Genomic DNA, 19,164 nt, shown 5'->3' with positions numbered 1-19,164 from the left:
ACAATGCTTTTGAGCTTCTTATAAAAGTGTCCCATCACAGTAATCTTTCCCACTTGGCAAGTCATAATATCCAGTCACAAACAGCTAAGTTTTATTTCTTCATTTCATTACCTCCGTACATTAATTTCCTCTGCGGATACACCCATTCCATCTTGAACTTCAATTAAATTTCTTTTAATGACATATGGATTATGTTTGTTTGAATAGCTTAGCTTCAACAGACATTTCCATACAAGGCCCAGAGTAAAAAAAAAAAAAGGGCTTCCATCACAATATATCTTACACAAAAACTGGAAGCACGCAAACTTTTAAATAATCCAGACAAGTACAGAAATGCCTTTGTAAGTAGAAACTATGTGTAAGGCAATGTAATGTAGTAAAAAATATTTCCAGATTACATATTCATTTTCTTTTATTTTTATCATTTTTATATGGTGACACACAGACCAGACACTGGCATAACATCAGATTTAAAATAATCATAAAATAATACAAATGAAAAAAACAAATATAAATATTGTATTATACAAAACTATTCGCATTTAAAGTACAACATTCACATGATGGATCTGTGTTTTGCGAGAAGAGAAAGTAATATCAAATATGCTGCAGGAAGGAATGTGCACATTATATGTCAAATAAAAAGGCAAGCATAGGGGAAAACACATTTAATGGTAAATTTCTTGGGGTGTTTCCATTATCCAGACTGGGATGTAAACACACTGTTTTCCCATTAAATGGAATGTGTTATATATCCTATTGCACTTGACACACACACACACACACACACACACACACACACACACACAATATCAATGTCTATCTGAGAAGGCATGTGGAACAACAGTCTCTCTTCTATAAAAAAAGGTGCTCTATGCAGCATTTAACACAGTCCTGAAAATTATTAATTCTTGTAACAGATTGTTTAATTATTAATTCTTGTAACAGTTTATGTGCCTGGAAAATGTATGGTGGAAAGAAAGAAGTCATTTATTTGCAATTGAAAAATGATAAACATAGAAAAAAAATTACATTTATTTCTTCATTCTATACAATGAAATATTCCACAAGTAACATCCAGCAAATAAAATTTAACACTGGATTCAAATTTAATTTTATGTCATGACATTTTGATCTGAGATATCAAGCATTCACTCACAGGAATATGCAATTAAATTTTGCACAGCTGACGATGACAAAACCACAGATCTGTACACAGTACCTTCTGTGAGTATGTCAGCATTTTCAGTCACACACAGTATAAAAATTTTAAAGAAATTTGTACTTTACTGTGGTCAGCTACTAAGTCAAGATATTTTACATGACAATTGAAAGTTAATTATTTGTTAAGATTATCCATGTTTCATATGCCTGCAGCTTTGTGCAGCTATGTAATCATTTTTGTGCCAACATTCATACTGACACTGAAGCTGTTTATGAAAATTCACTATGAAGGGGGGAGGGGGGGGGGGAGTGGGGGGGGGGGGGGGGGGTACAAAAAAAACAAAAAAACCCACAAAAGAAACAATTGTCCATAGGAAAACAAGTCTTCTGTTGTTTTGTTTTTTTTTTTTTTCCTTTCAAACAAAACAGTTTCTACAGTACTGGGGTCAGCACAACTACCATTAATTTAATTAAAAACATTACTTGGACTGATTACAAATATCTGTATGTTTGCATGTTCTGTCTCAAGATATGAATTTCAGTATGTCACTTTTACATGAGAATTTATGTATGCAAGTCAACACACACAAACCACATGCATCAATCAAACACCTATCCACTCTCTCCCTCTGTTTATTTACGTATGTGTGCACTTTCCCTGCTAAATGGCTTTTTTTCTTCTCAGCATAGCTAAAAAAAAGGAAAATACTATTGGCCACATCAATAGTCCATCAAACATTTTGTTAAAAAGATGCAAATATGACTTAACTTATAATGAGTGTCCTACACTGAATCCATGAACACCATGATCTAAAATAATTATAATAAAAATATACACTGTCATTCCTATCTACTTTATACCTACAAAGGTATGCGGGGAACAAGAGGATACAACTGACATATAAATCTAGAATCGTCGACCAGATGAGGCAAATGCCCCAAACAGTGGTTGTGCTGGTGGCGTACTGAGAGTGGACGAAGTAGATACAGTGACACTTTGGCCAGAAGCAGAGGTGGGTGTAATTTTGTGGAGCAGGTTGCCTTGCATTAAGCTGTCAAGTGCCTTTTGTACAGCCGGATCATTCAGGAGAGGTGCAGGAGTGCTTGGTTGAGAGCCACTTGACCAGCTGGATGGTGCTGGTGCTGACACCGGTGTGGGCGGAGGAACAGGGGCCAGGTTACTCATGTTGTTGAGATTACTCAAACCAGTTATACTGCTCATACTGCCTATACCGCTGCTGGGGTGGCTCATACTGCCAATACCACTGCTGGGGTGGCTCATATTGCCAATACCAGCACTGGGGTGGCTCATACTGCCAATACCAGCACTGGGGTGGCTCAAATTGCCAATAGCGCCGCTGGGGTGACTCATATTGCCAATAGCGCCGCTGGGGTGACTCATATTGCCAATAGCGCCGCTGGGGTGGCCAGGAGTGCCACTGTTTGAATTGTTCAAAATGTTCAGAATACGATGTTGTAAATCCACTTGCTGCTTTGCTGGTGGCTCTGTAAAAGAAGAAAAAGAAATGAAACTGAAACTGCATTACATACTATTCACATGTATGAAATTAATTTGCCAACATTATTTCAGTTCCAGCTTATCTACATTAAAATGCTTTCATTTCTTTTCATTTATGTAAAATTGTTTACAGCACAATTGATTTCGAGAATCAGCTTTTAATCCTTAAAATAGTATGCATAATGCTGTCCATCATACACCTGTGACCGAAATAACCTCTTTCTTTTCACATGAAGTTGTCCAAGATATTTGCTCAACTTATACTTTCTTATACTTTCTTTACCTATAATGAGCATTTACTGTCATAATGCCCTAAAATAAGTTACTCAAAATAATGTTTCAACATTTTCATGTATCAAGAAAGGGTAGATTGAGTCAGGGGGCAAGGAGGAAGAAGTGGTGGTGATTAAACAGCAACAAATATCGTAACAGAAAGAAGGAAAAAGTGGCCTTCTATCAGCTTGGTAAAATAAGCACAGAAAAATGAGAAAGCTATTCAACAGATGAGAGATTGAAAGAATGTACGATGAGATAAAAAAAATTGTGATGTGAAGTTTCCCTGGGGTATTTCTGGCTTTTAGATTTCTCGGGTGTTAACCTGGGTCATGTTGGTCAACTGCCAATGCATCTAGGCATACACTAGGGAACTGTATGCATGGTAGAAGAGAGCCACCATGAACAACCTGAGTTAGGCATCGAACCCCGAACTAGGCTGAGGGGGGAGAGGGGCGAGTGGGGTGAGGGGGCAGAAGCGAAGTGTTCTTGTACAGTGAGGCCCACACACCAGGCGATAGCACAGACTGCAGACTGTCATTTGCAGCTGAACAGCTTTACACCTACTACCACTACTACCCACTGCACAGTTATGGGGATGGGGAACAGCTATAAATATAGGGCGCCAACACAAACAGAGAAATACCCATCAGAAATCAACTGAAAATGGGAATGAATCTGTTTGCTGAAATATCATGCAGAACTTACAATGTGACCTGGGTGGACAACCAAAATTTATGAGATAAAAGAAATTATCAGATAGCTAAGCAAGACAAAAGTTTATTAGTATTGAAGAACTGGAACATCTTATTATGAAAAAGAAGAGAAGTAAAAGTTGTAAGTGATCATGGGCTGAGAGAAAGAGATGTAAGGTGGTGACAGCTGGAGGACTTTTCCACACGGCATAATTCCGTCACTGCCAGCTCTCACTTTAAGAATCAGGAAAGAAGCTTGACAAGAACTAGAGACACTGGAAGGTTTCAGATAGACTGAATAATAATATGACAAGAGACTTCAAAATCATATTTTAAAATGTAAAACATTTACAGGGGCAGAGGTGTCTGACCATAATTTATTATCATGGTTGCAATTACTTACAGAATAACAGAATACTGATAGAAGCTGACCTGGGGAGAGATCAGTGTGTGTCCAAGAGAAATGTACGAACAAGCACAGTAATAATGCTGATATGATTCATCTTAGAAGACAGAAGGGAGTGAGTGATAGTTGTAGTCTATCTCCAACATTATTTTATCTGTATATTAAGCAAGCTGTGAAGGAAACTAAGCATCAATTTGGAAGAGGGATTACAATTCAAGGAGAAGAAATAAAAAGTCTGAGGCCTGCCAGTGAGATTATAATTCTGTCAAAGACAGAAAGGACTTGGAAGAGCAGTTCAACATACTAGATGTCTTGTGAAGAGGTTATATAAGAAAAACATTAACAAAAGTAAAGCCAGTGTAGTGGAATATAATGTAATTAAATCAGGCAGTGTTGAGGACATCAATTTAGTGTAAAAGCCAACTTACTGCTTAGTTTCCACATGCTCACATTGCCCATCCAAATATTTACTACAATGATACCACAAGGCAGTGTTCTCTGTACCTAAATAATCCACCTCAATACCAAACCTTGTGCCATGACAACATGTTGAATGCCCCTACTTGCAAATTATCCATCACTCAAATTGGATCAAGGTGGAGCAGTCTCACCATAAGCACTGTAACAATTTGAGTGCACTATTACTGCACAAGGAGAGGTCCCCAGCAGTGGGATTGACTTTTTGAAACCATACAGTGATGTAGGTTAAGATCCCACGCACCACACCCTGCCGCAACTCATCCTGGTGCGCCTCTGCAAGTGAGGGGTTTCTTAATAGCGATGATCAACAGCATTAAAAAGTGGTATTTTACTGACTGGTTGCGTGGTGTAATGGATAGGGTACTAGTCTAGTCTAAGACCCTGACTTTAACTCAACCTTCCCACATTGACTTTCCTAGTAAAATGTATATTCTATACAACGCGATCTACATATGGATAAAATGTGCCAGGGTTGCTGTCCTGTATCCCTATACAACTATTATTAATTAAAAATTAATTAAAGAATTTTTGATAGCTATTCTCATGCAGTTTATTATAAAATTTAGCACCAATCAAGAGTAAAAGAAATAAATAAAATGTCACAGTAAGGTTGCCTACATTTTTCCACGCAATAGAGAAAGGTTGCCAGATGAAAATAGGTAAGCCTGTGAGAGTAAATTACCATCTCCAAGTTTCCTTATATAATCATAAATAAAATGCTGGTAATTTTATTGTGAATAGGGTTGTCTTAGGAAAAATAAGCAAATCTTAGGGTCATCATGATTTTCTTTCTCCACCAGTGATGGCGAAGCTGTGTAACAATGTAGCTATTCTGTTCAGTTCAGTAACTAACTTCCTCACAGTATTATTAAAATTATTAAAACAAGCATTGGTAACAATGGAACGAGACATCTCCGATCCACTACTCTCAACGGATTTGTGTGTGTGTGTGTGTGTGTGTGTGTGTGTGTGTGTGTGTGTGTGAGAGAGAGAGAGAGAGAGAGAGAGAGAGAGAGAGAGAGAGAGAGGGGGGGGGGAGGGAGATGGAGGGAGGGAGGGAGGGAGAGAGAGAGAGAGAGAGAGAGGGAGGGAGATGATGGAGATGGAGAGGGAGAGAGGGGAGGGTGGACACTGACATTGCCTCTAGCAGCAATGCCGCCCTCTCCTCCTTGGTGTACCGGTGAAATGTTTAAGCAGGCAAGTCCACATTAGCCGACACTGAAATCTCAAGTCCACACAGTATAGCCAACGCAAACCTATGTTGAAATAGTAGATGGATTTTACTTCTTACACCAGATCGCATTTCCTTCCACAAATCTTTGATACAATAGCTGAATCGCTTCTCATTAGACTTTGTTCAAGTAAAGCTGTAGAAGCACATATTATATTTCACAGCTCTTCAATGTTTTCAATCAAGGATTCTGAACAACAAAGTTGACAATGGTTTGATATTCCATATATGATTACAGGACCTCCACAACCGAGACATACAAATTTTTGTTAAGTCCTAGGAATTATCATTTTAAGGAAGCTTTGGGTAAAGGTCTCACAATATTATTGGGCGATTGACCATTTGGTATCAACTTTGCAAATGAAGTAAGTCTTTATAACCTTTGGGAGTAAGTGCTACTCTTTTCAACGGAAGGCAACTCACGTAAGAACTGAAAAAAAAATGATCATGAATGTCAACACGAAGAAGTGAATATGCGATTTATGTTTTGTATTAGCAAAATTAACCAACTTGACACATTTAGTAAAAGCCTCCTACACTGATGTTTTAATAATTATCTGATCAATATGTATAATGTTTCTGAATTAGAAATTTAGTTGGCATGTTCACCAATTAGGACAAAAATAATAATGATATTAACTGTATCAATTGCACAGAATTAGCACCAAAGTAGAGATCCTCATTATGTTAAGTCTATCAGAATTTTAGGTGTTTACAGGCTGATCATGCTGATGCTTTGTACACTAAAGGAAAAGTCAGACCTAAATTTTTTTTCAAAAAACGAAACCTACAAAAGTAATTTTGCGTCATCACAAACAGATGATGTCGACATTTTCATTGATGAAAAAACTTAGATGGTTCAAGAGCTTAATGCTCTATGTATGACATAAAGCAGTGTACACTCGTTAACAATCACAGATTTCATATTTTCCAAATGAATGATTCAGTGAAGAAAGAAAATGAGCAGTTTTCATGCTGAATCTTGCAAATGGTACATGGATGGCTATTTAAAGCCAAGAGCCTTTACAAGTTAATAAAATTTTACATTGTACCGACAGGGAAAATAATGACGAAATTACTCAGTATCAGATTTCAATACTGCTACTTCTGATGTATCATTTTCTGATAAAGTATAATATTTGAACACTCTATTTTAAATTATATGATAAATTAAATTGTACTATTATAACAAACACATTAATCACTTTTTAAAGTTTTGATTCATTTTTTCACTTACATTTATTAACCCTATTATGTAAACAAATTATGTACCATTTGAAAGGAAAGTGAATATTACTTACATATTATTATTATTATTATTATTATTATTATGTTACACATTTACACAGTGAAAAATATTGTCTGCTTCCAAACACAAAACAATGAGTGTAGATATCAAACACCACAAAATCTTTTCCATATTTATTAATATTTTTCCTTCTTCATCCTGGTCAACTAGAGACCATGTCAAGTCAACTGCTTCTTTCCCTGAGCTGTAACTGCCGCCCAATGCTCCTGCCTTCATTTTTGGTGTTTTTCTTTTCTCTCATGGGTTCATGTCTTCCTGTATTCAGCTTCGGCTGTTCCTGGAAACATCTGTGCATTCATGTTTCCTGGAGCAGATCATGCTCATGGACACTTTAAGAAGAAATTTTAGTTCTCAATGACCTTTTCCGACTTCATTTCTGTGAACCATACGCCTTTGTTTTCTTATCTTGAAAGTACGTTAATATACTTCCAGGGCTCACTCATGGGATGGACATGAAAGGCAATATTTCTTTTCTGAAACATGTCACTATCTTCTCCATGTGTTAGTATAGTTCACAGTTGTAATGCCTCCTTTGATGGGACCAGGATTGTTTGAAAAATCTTCCTTTCTTTGGCCTCATGTTTCTACATTAAACCTTTCTTTGTAACAGTCTCTGCCACATATAAGGCCTACGGTATAATAACAGGGCAGGTATTGTCTAATTTTGGCACTTAATGAAATTGATCTCTTATTGTAGATACCTTTAGTCAATTGTTAGGCTATTTTCATTTTGTTAATGAGCAATACAAAGGCTTCTTTCTCAAATAGGTTATGCTGTATCCATTCACATAGGTATTTAAATGTTTCTGCATGCTTAGTCTTTCCTTGTCCAACCTCCAGTTCTCTTGGTGATGATTTTATGGTTGTCATAAAGTGTGTCCTCTCAAATGAGATTTGAAGCCCAGGATTTGTTAACTGTGTCTTCAATTGGTTAAGCTATTTTGTTGCCACATCTCCAGAGCCTGAAATTATCACTAGATCATCCACAAAGGCTAGACAATTCATAGTGGAATTTATACACTTGTAGGCTTGTCTATTAGTAATATTGTCGTTATTTATATTTTTTTCTCCAAATCAGATTCTTGGCAGAAAGACTGTAGTTTTTATCACTTTTTAAATGCTGTTAATGTTCAAACAATTATTATTTTTAGTAACAGTATTATTTAAATCATAGTTGTTACTATTATCAATAAAAATATTATTTACTCGAAAATGGCTTCTTGGTGGTATAGAAAACTGTCTCTCTATTACACTGAGAAATAAGTATTCAAACTTTCTTTAACTCACTAACTGTTTCACACAGCTGTTATTCTGCATCTTTCTCTATTATAGAGGTTCCTATGTTTAGTGTTTCTCTGTTGCACCACATTCTCGTATTACAGAAACTTAAAGTTACAACAACCCTAAGATTCACCTACTTTTCTTAAGTCAACTGTATACCACCGTGTTTGCAATATTTCACTATTGCAGGGAAAAAGGTAGGGAACCTTACCTTAGTGTTTTATTTACATCTTTTACTCTTCATTGGTGCTAACATGTTTTTAAGAAGCTGCAGAACTATCGAAAAAAAAGTTCGTTTATTAATTTTTAACTGAAAATAGTTGTGCAACCTAATTTATTAATATTGACTAAACAACAGTATTTGTAAAAATGTATTTTTTATTACAAGATGTGAATCTTTTTTAATGGTAATTGTCAAACAAAAATTTAAAACATAGCCTACCTGCTGGACTCTCATTGGCCGTGTAGAGCCAGCTGACACACCATCTTTCATTCCCGTTATACGTCATGGTGAGTGTAGACAATATTGCAACAAGAAACGTAAGTACACCACTAGCCCCTATCTAGAAATTTCCCACTTCCTGCAGGAAACAATACTACTGTTAAGTATCTGTCCAATTTTGAAGTCAGTTAGATTCTGACTACAAATAAATTCAGGCAAACTGCTGTTTGAAGGTGGTAGATGTTCATAAAAAGCTAAAGTACATGATATAGATTCCCATGGTTAGCAATACAACAGAATTTGCTGCTCACTCACTGCTCCCCTCCCGGCAATTATCCTAACCCTCAGCCAAGCTGGTGTCACTGTTCACCTTCCTTACTGAGCTTGAGCAATTATGAAAAAGGTAGTCTGAGAAGTGAAAACCATTTCATTCCAACCAGCACTTAGGGATATAGTCATCAGTTCAGGTTGATCCAAGCAAACATGAGAGAGTCTGACAGAATTACCTTTAGCTGGTGGCATGTCCTTAGCGTCACCAAGTTCAAGCTTCAGCTGGAGTTCTCTTTTGTCCTGAAGATAACGAATGATGCGATCATACTGAAGCACAGTCAGCTGTCTGTTGTCTGCTAACAGGTTTAACAACACCTGGATAGCTTCTGGATGCCTGTCAGACAGCGAAGGGCCAACAGATGGAGCTGCAGGTACCACTGATATAGGAGCTGGCACACTCGGCCCTGCACTCACAGGAGCTGTTGGTCCTTGAGTTGGTCCCGGAACTGGTGGACCAGCTGGTTTCTCACCACGCATGTGTGCCTTGAAGTCATGTTCTATCATTGGGATAGCATCCTCCAATGGCATATTTCGATGTTCTAGAAATAAACATGATACCATGACACACAGTACGAAAAAGGTAAAACAGCTGACACACACAACACAACAATTATCTATATTTTTAACACACCAAATCATTTTAAATTGAAACACTGAAGATTTGTTTCAGTACAGTACAACAAATGGCAAAAAAAGGTGACTAAGTGCACGTCATTTACGACGGCGGCCGAGTTTAGGTTCGTTCTGCGCATCTGACGTCACAAAACACAGTAAGCCAATCAACAGAGAACGACGTTGCCAGAGCTCGACTGCAGTGCAGAGCACGGACGAGTGTCTCCAGTTTTAGAAACGTTCAGTGATAAATAAAGTAATTGAACAAAAGCAATGTCTTGATAGCAGACTTTCTTTTATAGAAAGTTTGGAAAAAGCATTCTTTATACCAATTGTTTTATATTCTATTAATTAATTAAACCAAACAAGCAATAAGCCTCCTAATTCCGGCACTAGCAAGGATAGGGGTTTGTATCATTCTCACTAACCGCTTTTTCGCAATAAAGAACAGCGGTAATTGTTTATTTCCTATTGTACTTCGGCGAAACGTGAGTAATTCATAGTCGTACCAACAGTGTTTGTCGGTATTTTGCGTGACATTTTAAAGTGCTCCGTGAGAGCTAATGAACGACGAGCTGCGTTAGCGTAATGGTTAAGGTGTTTGGCTGCAAAGGAAAAGGTCCCGAGTTCAAACCTTGTTTGGTGCTTAATATTTTCTTCATTTAAAAGCAATATCAAATTTTATTCATTTGAATGTAATATGGAAAGTATACGCTATGGACTTTTACCTCTGCAAACTCTTCAAAATTTCGTGCAATGGTATACTACATCTAATGCTGCACAATAACTGTGTTGAACATTGACACAAAATTAAGTCATTTATGGGGGAAGGTATCAGTCAAGAAGATGTGTATAAATCAAATTTTTGGGACAAATAGTTTTTGTGAAATCGAATGATAAGGATTCAGAAGGATGTAGGTTGCAGTAGGTACAGGGAGATGAAGAAGCTTGCACAGGATAGAGTAGCATGGAGAGCTGCATCAAACCAGTCTCAGGACTGAAGACCACAACAACAACATTTTTTTTTTCCCCCCCCCTCAGTTCTTCTTTACTAGCCCGCCAATTGCGAATAGTTTTTTCTGTTGGTGGAGGTCAGAAATGCTGCTCAGCTGCTCTGTTTCCATGTTCTTCTGCATAGGCTTTTACTTTCAATTTATGGCCCGCACCATACAAATACTTTTTATTTTTTTCCATTACAAAACTAGTTACTAACAAAAATGTTGGCGTTACTGATAACACAAATCACTTTCAATTGAAATTCACTGGCACTGTAAACTGCAATGATGCATCATAGGCTAGACAGTGTTCTGGGTTTGTGATGGTGGGGCAGGATGAGACAGTGTTAGCAAGCTTGTGAATTCCTACAATTCGTGTTCATCAGCCAGTTGAATCCATTGTTTCCACATAGAGATAGGTTTCCCGTGGCACTGAATATACGGCTATCTTTAAGTCTGATGGGAATTTTAAACCAAACATTGTACATTTTTATATTAATATCGAGTATAAGACGCACCTAAATTTTGAAGGCAATTTTTCGAAGGAAAAAGTGCACCTTATAGTTCGTAAATTACGGTAATCCTTTGCATAGACAGTGCACAGTACCAATGTGTTCCAAAACAATGCATGCAAAAACAGAATTTTTCAAGAATTCATATCTTGAGTTCTAATGATCACAAAGATATGGTGTCAAGTGTTTTGGATAGCCCTTGGCCTAGAAATCATTTGTATACCAACCGAAGCAAGAGGCGTGCTGTATTATCATATGAACACCACACAGAAAGAAGGGGTTAAGTCCACTTTATAGATTTTGCAGGAGAGCAATTTTGAAGTTTAAAACTTTACAGTTTCATTGGTTATTGAAATATGCTTTTGTAATTTATACAGTACATTCGTTAGGATTCCTTAAAAATGGAAAAAAATATTATTAAAAATTGGACCCTGTATGTCTTTTTATTCGAAAGTCTGTTTTTTAATTTCTTTGTGTAATGCACTAATCTGATTGTGAAAGTCAGAATGTAATGTGATATTGGGATGACACTTCACTATAAAACTTCCCTGCAACTCTCTTGAAAGTTCTATTAGTATCTGAATCTAGTAATTATTGTACAGGACGTTCACAACTGATCAGGTTTTAGGAACAATACTGTTTATCGATATTCTGTTTTTATTTTAATTGAACTCATGTAAATTATAATGATTAATAAACCCATTTCTCAACTTTAGTATCTTTAAATCACCTGGTATAAAACTACCAACAATTATTCAATAAATGGTTACAACATATACATTAAAATATAGTTAATAGGAGGTAATTTCAGTTATCAGCATAAACCACAGCTTTTATAACCCAGAGTCTTCATTTCTCTCACTTTTTATGTATTACAAACAAAAAACACAAAACGTGTTTGTAAATTGACTGCTGGAAAGGAATATTTGTACAGTACTCTTTGGCCCCTGTGTCACAGAACACCTTCTTCAGTTCTTGCAGATCACAATACTTTTCCTTGGCGATAGTTAGTAGTCCTATAACATTGGACATGTGACCTCTTATTAGCGTAGTATCTCAATAGGTTAATTGTAATAAAGCAGGACTTGCTATTTCACACACTGATATGATCTAGTTTCATTTAATTACTGTGACTTAAGTCTTTACCAGCCTACCTTTGTAACAGGGTGAAGGGAACAAAATCTCTCCTCCTTCAAGTTCTGGTTCCTCTTCAATTCGTCCAGCAAGAGCTATAACAACTGATGTGATCCAAGACTCATTGTAAGCGTCATGATGTATGATAAGCCTTGGATAGTGACGATCTATCTTCATCTCCTTAATAAATCGTGGTGGGAATGAACATTTTGGTCAGTATCTTGGTTGCAAGAAATCAGTCCAGTCATGCAGCATTGAGCCATCAACTTCAATAACCTGAGAAGGAATGAGTTTTGCATGTGCATCTTTAATTATGTCTGTCCAGTCCTTTGGGAGTTCAGCTTTTGTTTTACATCTGATGAGGCCCATGTCTTTGTCACTTTCCAGGTATGAATGTCCTCTTACTGGGAATGTCACATGAATTGATTCAGATCGCTTTGCATGATGGACAAGATAATGGATGAACTTGAAAAGGTTGTAGTAGTTGTTTTGAAAACCAAACAAGTCACAGAAGATTTCCAAATTTTTAACCTCACGATCCAGACATGAAGCAACAATGATGCAGGAAAGAAACTACTTCATTTAAACCTTTCTTCCCCTATAGTTTCAGTATAAATGTAAAACACTGCATTACTGTCTGAGAGTCAATGTTTATTAAATAGATAAAGAGAAAGCTGTCACTTATAATAGACAATGTTGGTGCTGATGTTTGGAAATAGAAGATTTCATTGTAAATCCATAAAAACCGATTCTGTGTTCGTAAACTTTCTGCTTCTCTGTTGAGACTGTCTATTATGCTGATAGAATGCATCAACAATACGGCGGTGCAGTTCATATTCGATCTTCTCTCTCTTAATATTACTTTGAACGTGTGCTCTTTCTTTTCCATCTGTTGCATGTGCAAGTTGTGCCTCCTTTGAAAGTTAGAGAAAATGGGATGTATCACTTCGAGGGAAACCGAATGAGATATTAAATTTTGTATTAAATATTTTGCGATAAGTTTCATATGACACGGAACAAGTAGAATGTGTCTCTTGAAACATCTTTAACATCATCTTGATTTTGAGTTCTTCAGGCAAATACAGTTTCTGTGTTTTATTTGTGCTGTAATGACACGACCATCCTTTAAATGACTTGATGCGAGCGCAGATGTTCTGCTCTGTTTGTATTGAAAGTTTATGAATCTGGTTTCCGTGTTTCCCTCATTTATCAACTGCCGCATCATGCCTTCATTTTTTAAGGAATTCCTGACAGTTTTTTAAATGCCATGCAATGATATAAAGGCCTTTTGACAAACAGACAAATCTGTCACAGTACTCTCTCTCATTATTCTGACCTTATAATGAAATGTATAATCACGTAAAGCAGCTACTGTCTCATCTCTGCAGGTCATTCGGCACGGTACATTGTCAACAGAAATCAGTCCTGTCAGGTGACAACTTTGCTCATTCCAGTCCTTCAGCAAATTGAAATTAGATATTAATGTAGACTTTTCTGCATCAGTTAGCAAATCAGTATAATTCTTCTTGCAGTTATAATGCTCACCTATTTCACATGACATTGTTCTTAGCTTTTTAGATACTTCAGATTGACTACCATAGCTCTGTCTTTTTCTAGACTTACCACTGCAGCTTGACTCTGGATATTCCATCACCAGTTGGAACACCAACCTCAATTGGATTTTACACAAAACTCAATTCTATCTGCCACAGCACAAAGTGCTGGCGCGATTGTCAAAGCTGCTCTGCCTTAGCACAAATCACGGCATGAAATTCAGCTCCACAACAGCACAAAGCAAAGAAACTTATGTCAAATCTGCTGCTTGTTAGCTTCAATAATAGATCTACATCTATATCCATACTCTGCAAGCCACCTGACAGTGTGTGGCAGAGGGAACATAAGAAAGCTCAACAACGACATTGCATTTAAAAATGTCAACAATGAAACATCAAAAAAAAAAAAAAAAAAAAATCAATACAGCTCAGAAACCCACACCTGCTGGTCTTCACCCTTTCTGTCCATGTATTGGATGGTCTCGACCTATTTTCTCCATTTGTATCACATTTCAATCTGGCTGCAACTCCATGACTATACCCATCACATTCATTTAAGTTCACCCAACTGAAAGTACATCTGATGAACTTCATAATGATACCACTTAACTCATTTTCGTGAAATTTGGACTTAACCCCTTCTTTCCGCATAGTTTTCATATAGTACACGGTGGGTCATTCCATGTCAAGTCACCCAGGCCTTGACACCAACCATGTCAGATTTTGATGAAACTTGGTACAATTACTTCTTTTATCATCCTGAAAGCACTTGTAAATTTTTTTTTGCTCTATCTCTTATAGTTTTTTTTATAAATTTTTAAAGTTTTTAGATTTGGCTTTGTTTCAGCAGTAGGAAATTGTAACTTAAACGTGTCCTCACAACTAAAAAAATTTGTATATTAAAGAATACTCAAGATATCAGTTTGAAATTTTGGAATAAGTTTGTGTATTATATCTAAATGTTAGAAAAAATTACCATAAAGATATATTAAATTCTTCCAAATGAAAAAAAATTTATAAGTTGTTGTTGTTTTTTAAGCTAACGGATGTTTAGTTTTACAAAAACTGCAATATCTAGAGTCTCAGACCTGATAGAAAGCTCAAATTTGTTTTAAAATACTCTTAATTGTATAGGCTATTAGATAAAAGAAAAATTATGTTGGCTTTTTAACCTGTTTAGTAGTTATCTAATTTTTAAAATAATATTAATTATATTTTAAAAATAAAAAAATGCCAAGTGACTTAGACACCGAAAATAAGTTTTTGTCTTCTTGGAGTAACAATGTACACTTGGATTTTGTATTGTTACTCCTGTGTTTTGAAGTAAAAAATTATTACAGTGTTAAATAGTGCTTGGATAGTATTTTATTAAGTTTATTCGAACTCTCAGTAAGTACTGTTGCTTAGTTTACAGAGATTCTTTTCCAATATCCTACAACAGTAACCAGAACAGTAATCAGACCAAAAGTGAAATCAGTATGTCAGATATTCAAACCTGTAGTGTAGGGTTATTTAAAAAAATCTGACTGTTTCCAAACAACCTACACACCTTCAAAACAGTTACAACCGGTATCAGAATTGAGTGAGGAAGAAAAAGATTTGATCCACTTACGATCTGGAATTAATCTGTGTGAATTTAAGAATATATATTCACACCACAGCTACTACTTTTTAAATGTTTTTGAAAAGTATCAAACAACATGTGTAGACCCACTAAAAAAACACAAAAAGCCCATCAAAAAATCGTTGAGAAGTGTAGGCTTGGATCTTTCTAAACAATTACTGACAAAAAATATTAGCATAAAACCTGAACAAAAGCTTTGCTCAACATGCCGTAACTTTTGTGAGGAAAAATTAAGAGTTGAAGTCAATGAAAGTGAAACAGATGAAGAAGTCATGGTTGAATTAGAATCATTGGAATCCAGAAATGAATCCCGCGTACAAACAAACATTGCTCTTGATTATTTAGGTTTAACACCGATAAAGCTTCATGGCTTGTCAGAACAAAGTAAAGGGTCTTATTTTAAAAGGAAGGTTAGCAGTATTGAAAAGACTGCAAAAAAGGCGGTTTCAAAAGCATTAAAATATGATGCACCAAGTTCTGATGATGACGAAGAAGATAAAAGTGTGGTTGAGAAAGCAAAGGATTTTGATGTAATGATTTCTCTTATGAAAGAGAAGATTTCATCTGTTGGGAGGTCTAGAAAAATCCAGATTCTGACCTTGGCTCCAGATTCTTGGACTCGAAATAAAGTGATGAAAGAATTTAATGTAAGTGAGTACATGGTGCGACAAGCTAGAAAGCTAAAATCTGAAAAGGGTATTTTGGAAACTCCTGGTCCAAAAAAAGGTAAAACTCTCTGAAAATACAGTAAGACTGGTAACAGATTTTTATGAAAAGGATGAAAGTTCCAGAGTGCTACCTGGAACAAAAGACAAAGTAAGTGTTCAAAAAAATGTGTACATGCAAAAAAGACTCATTTTGTGTAACTTGAGAGAACTCTATTAATCTTTCAAATGGGAGAATCCTGAGGTAGAAGTAGGATTTTCAAAATTTTGTTTCTTGAGACCTAAATGGTGTATCCTTGCTGGTGCTGCAGGCACACACTGTATGTGTATGCAGTATCCACCAGAATGTTAAACTATTACTGGATGCTGTGAAAATTGAAGAATCTTATAAAGACCTAATTAAGATGCTTGTGTGCAACACACAAAACCAAAATTGCATGCTACATCATTGCAACAGCTGTCCTGCAAATACTGCACTAACAGAGTGCTTAACTGAAAAACTAAGTGAAGATTATGATTTAGAAGAAGAAATTGTAATCAGTCAGTGGGTTAACACAGACAGGGCAGAAATGACCAGTCTATCAGTGTTGAAGACTACATTTTTTTATTGGTTAGGTCATTGGAAAAGCTCACCCCACACTCGTTTATAGCAAAATCCCAATCAGCAGCCTTTAAAAGATTGAAAGAAGACCCACCACCCAAAACAGCAATTATTGTGATGGATTTCAGTGAAAATTATTCCTTTGTTATACAAAATGAGATCCAAAGTTACCACTGGAATAGAGGTGGTTGTACTCTACACCCAGTTGGAGTTTTTCTAAGAAATGAGGAAAACAATGTTTTTGTTTCCAACCACTGTTTTATTAGTGATGACCAAGAACATGACACTGGTTTTGTTAACTTTGTACAAAAAGAAATTACAAAGTGGCTGTCATTACATCATACTGACATTGACTCAGTTCACTACTTTACAGATGGTTGTGCTGGGCAGTACAAAAATAGAAACAGTTTTAAAAATTTGACTGAACACTTGAGAGACTTTAATTTGAAGGCCCAACACTCTTTTTTTGCAACAAGTCATGGGAAGTCAATTTGTGATGGCCTAGTAGGAACTATTAAAAGAATTTTAAGGAACCCCAGTCTACAGCATTCAGACAAAGAACAAATAATGACAGCAATCGATGTGTATAAGTTTTGTGAAAAAAATATTGAAAACATTCATTTTCACTTTATTGACAAAAAAGAAGCTGATTTGCTACGGTTAAAACTAGAAAAACGTTTTTCAGCAACCCAAACCATTCCTGGAACTAGAAGTTTTCATAACTTCAAACCACTTCCAACAAACAACCTTGAAATTAGAAGGACTACAGATAGTGTAAAACCCTCTTTAGTCTTTTCTTCCCATTCTTCTTCTGATTGGGTTCGTGTTGAACCATCCATAAATTGCTATGTGGCTGCAAATTATGATGGTAACTGGTACTTAGGACTGGTAAAAACAATATTCAATGATGAAGAAGATGCAGAAATTCTATTTCTACATCCTTCAGGACCCGCTGCATCATTTTATTGGCCTGAAAGAGAAGATTCCTGCATAGTGCCTTTGGAGCACACAGTCTGTGTAGTAGACGCACCTCAATCAAGCGGCACTGGGAGAATGTATTACTTCAAAAAAGACTGTATCAAAAGAACTGAAAGCTCTTGGATGAAGTGGAAAAACAGTTTGAATCAGCATTAATGTTTATTAAAAAGACAAAATTACTCAAAAAATTCAATGTTTCAAGCAATCAGTTGGGTTATACATAAGTGCCATAAGCAAACTATCTTTGTACATAATTCTAATGTAATCTACTATAATTAATAAACATGTTAAAAAGCCATCATTATTTTTGTTTTATCAAGTAGCCTATATGTTTAAGAGTAAATTAAAACAAATTTGAGCATTCTATCAGGTCTGAGACTCGAGATATTGCAATTCTTATACAACAAAACATCCGTTAAAAAAAAAAAAAGAAAGAAAGAAAGAAAAAAATACATATATATATTTTTTTCATAGAAAATATTAATATATTTTAATAGCATCATTTTTATCTTCAAATGTGTATAATAAATAAACTTGCTGCAAAAATTCATGATGTTATCTAAAAGAGTTTTTAAGATAAGCAAATTTAAAGTTTTGAATACAAATTAAACTGACCATTTCCGAAGGTTCAGAAAATGCAAAACATAAAAACTTTAAAAATTTATAAAAAAAACTGTAAGAGATACAGTAAAAAAAATTGCAGGTGTTGTCAGGATGGTATTAGAACCATTTGAGCCAAATTTCACGAAAATCTAAGGAGGTGGGTGTAAAATTTATTTTTTATTGGGTGATTTGATATGGAATGACCCCGGTGAAAATTTAAACATTGCCCAATTCCTCCAGCCTAGACAAATTGAGCAAATTGATTGATTCTTTTACAGTAGTTGTGTTCTACAGCAGGCCTTAGGTAGCTTATAAAAGCACCATTCGTTCATGGACGGTTTAAAAAAAAAAAACAAAAAAAAAAACATACTTTTTGTATACAAAAGGTACCAACTCTGGTGATGGCCATTTCTATAATTTCTACTCACAGCAAATCGTCAAAATTTTTATCATATGCTCGTAAAATTATGTTCTTGGAGAATAACTTTTTTTTATCATCATTCTATGTGACAGAGATCCAGAGGTTCGAAGTTACTCTATTTATGCACATACAATGTGCACATAATATCCGAAATGAGGTGTAAATTTAGTTTTAACTGATATAGTTAACACATGGCAAAGGGTTCTGAGGTCACCAAACTATGTTTTAAGTAGCAATTTTTTCCACCAATAAAATATTACAATGCACTGTCTCTATAATGGGCACTTCACGGCTATACATCCTGTCATGACCAGGAAATTGTTCAACACTGACATC

At 35.8% G+C, this 19,164-nt stretch overlaps 1 protein-coding gene across 3 annotated transcripts in view; it reads right to left on the bottom strand.

Moving 5' to 3' along the window:
• Nucleotides 1-1,505: 1,505 nt before the first annotated feature.
• The window catches only part of LOC126473547 (nuclear receptor coactivator 5), a 148,774-nt gene continuing 131,115 nt past the window's right edge, over nucleotides 1,506-19,164 (bottom strand). For 2 of the 3 annotated variants that reach the window (XM_050100675.1, XM_050100676.1), the window contains 2 exons: nucleotides 9,307-9,669; nucleotides 1,506-2,670 (listed from right to left, as the gene is read on the bottom strand). In XM_050100675.1, coding sequence (XP_049956632.1) covers nucleotides 2,072-2,670; nucleotides 9,307-9,669 — 962 coding nt within the window. In that variant the 3' untranslated portion in view covers nucleotides 1,506-2,071. The remainder of the gene's footprint in view (nucleotides 2,671-9,306; nucleotides 9,670-19,164) is intronic. The other variant, XM_050100674.1, reaches the window with a different exon arrangement.

This window comes from Schistocerca serialis, chromosome 4, assembly GCF_023864345.2.
Source record: "Schistocerca serialis cubense isolate TAMUIC-IGC-003099 chromosome 4, iqSchSeri2.2, whole genome shotgun sequence".
NCBI lineage: Eukaryota > Metazoa > Arthropoda > Insecta > Orthoptera > Acrididae > Schistocerca > Schistocerca serialis.
Note: the sequence above shows the minus strand (reverse complement) of the source record. Positions and strands in the feature narration are given on the sequence as shown.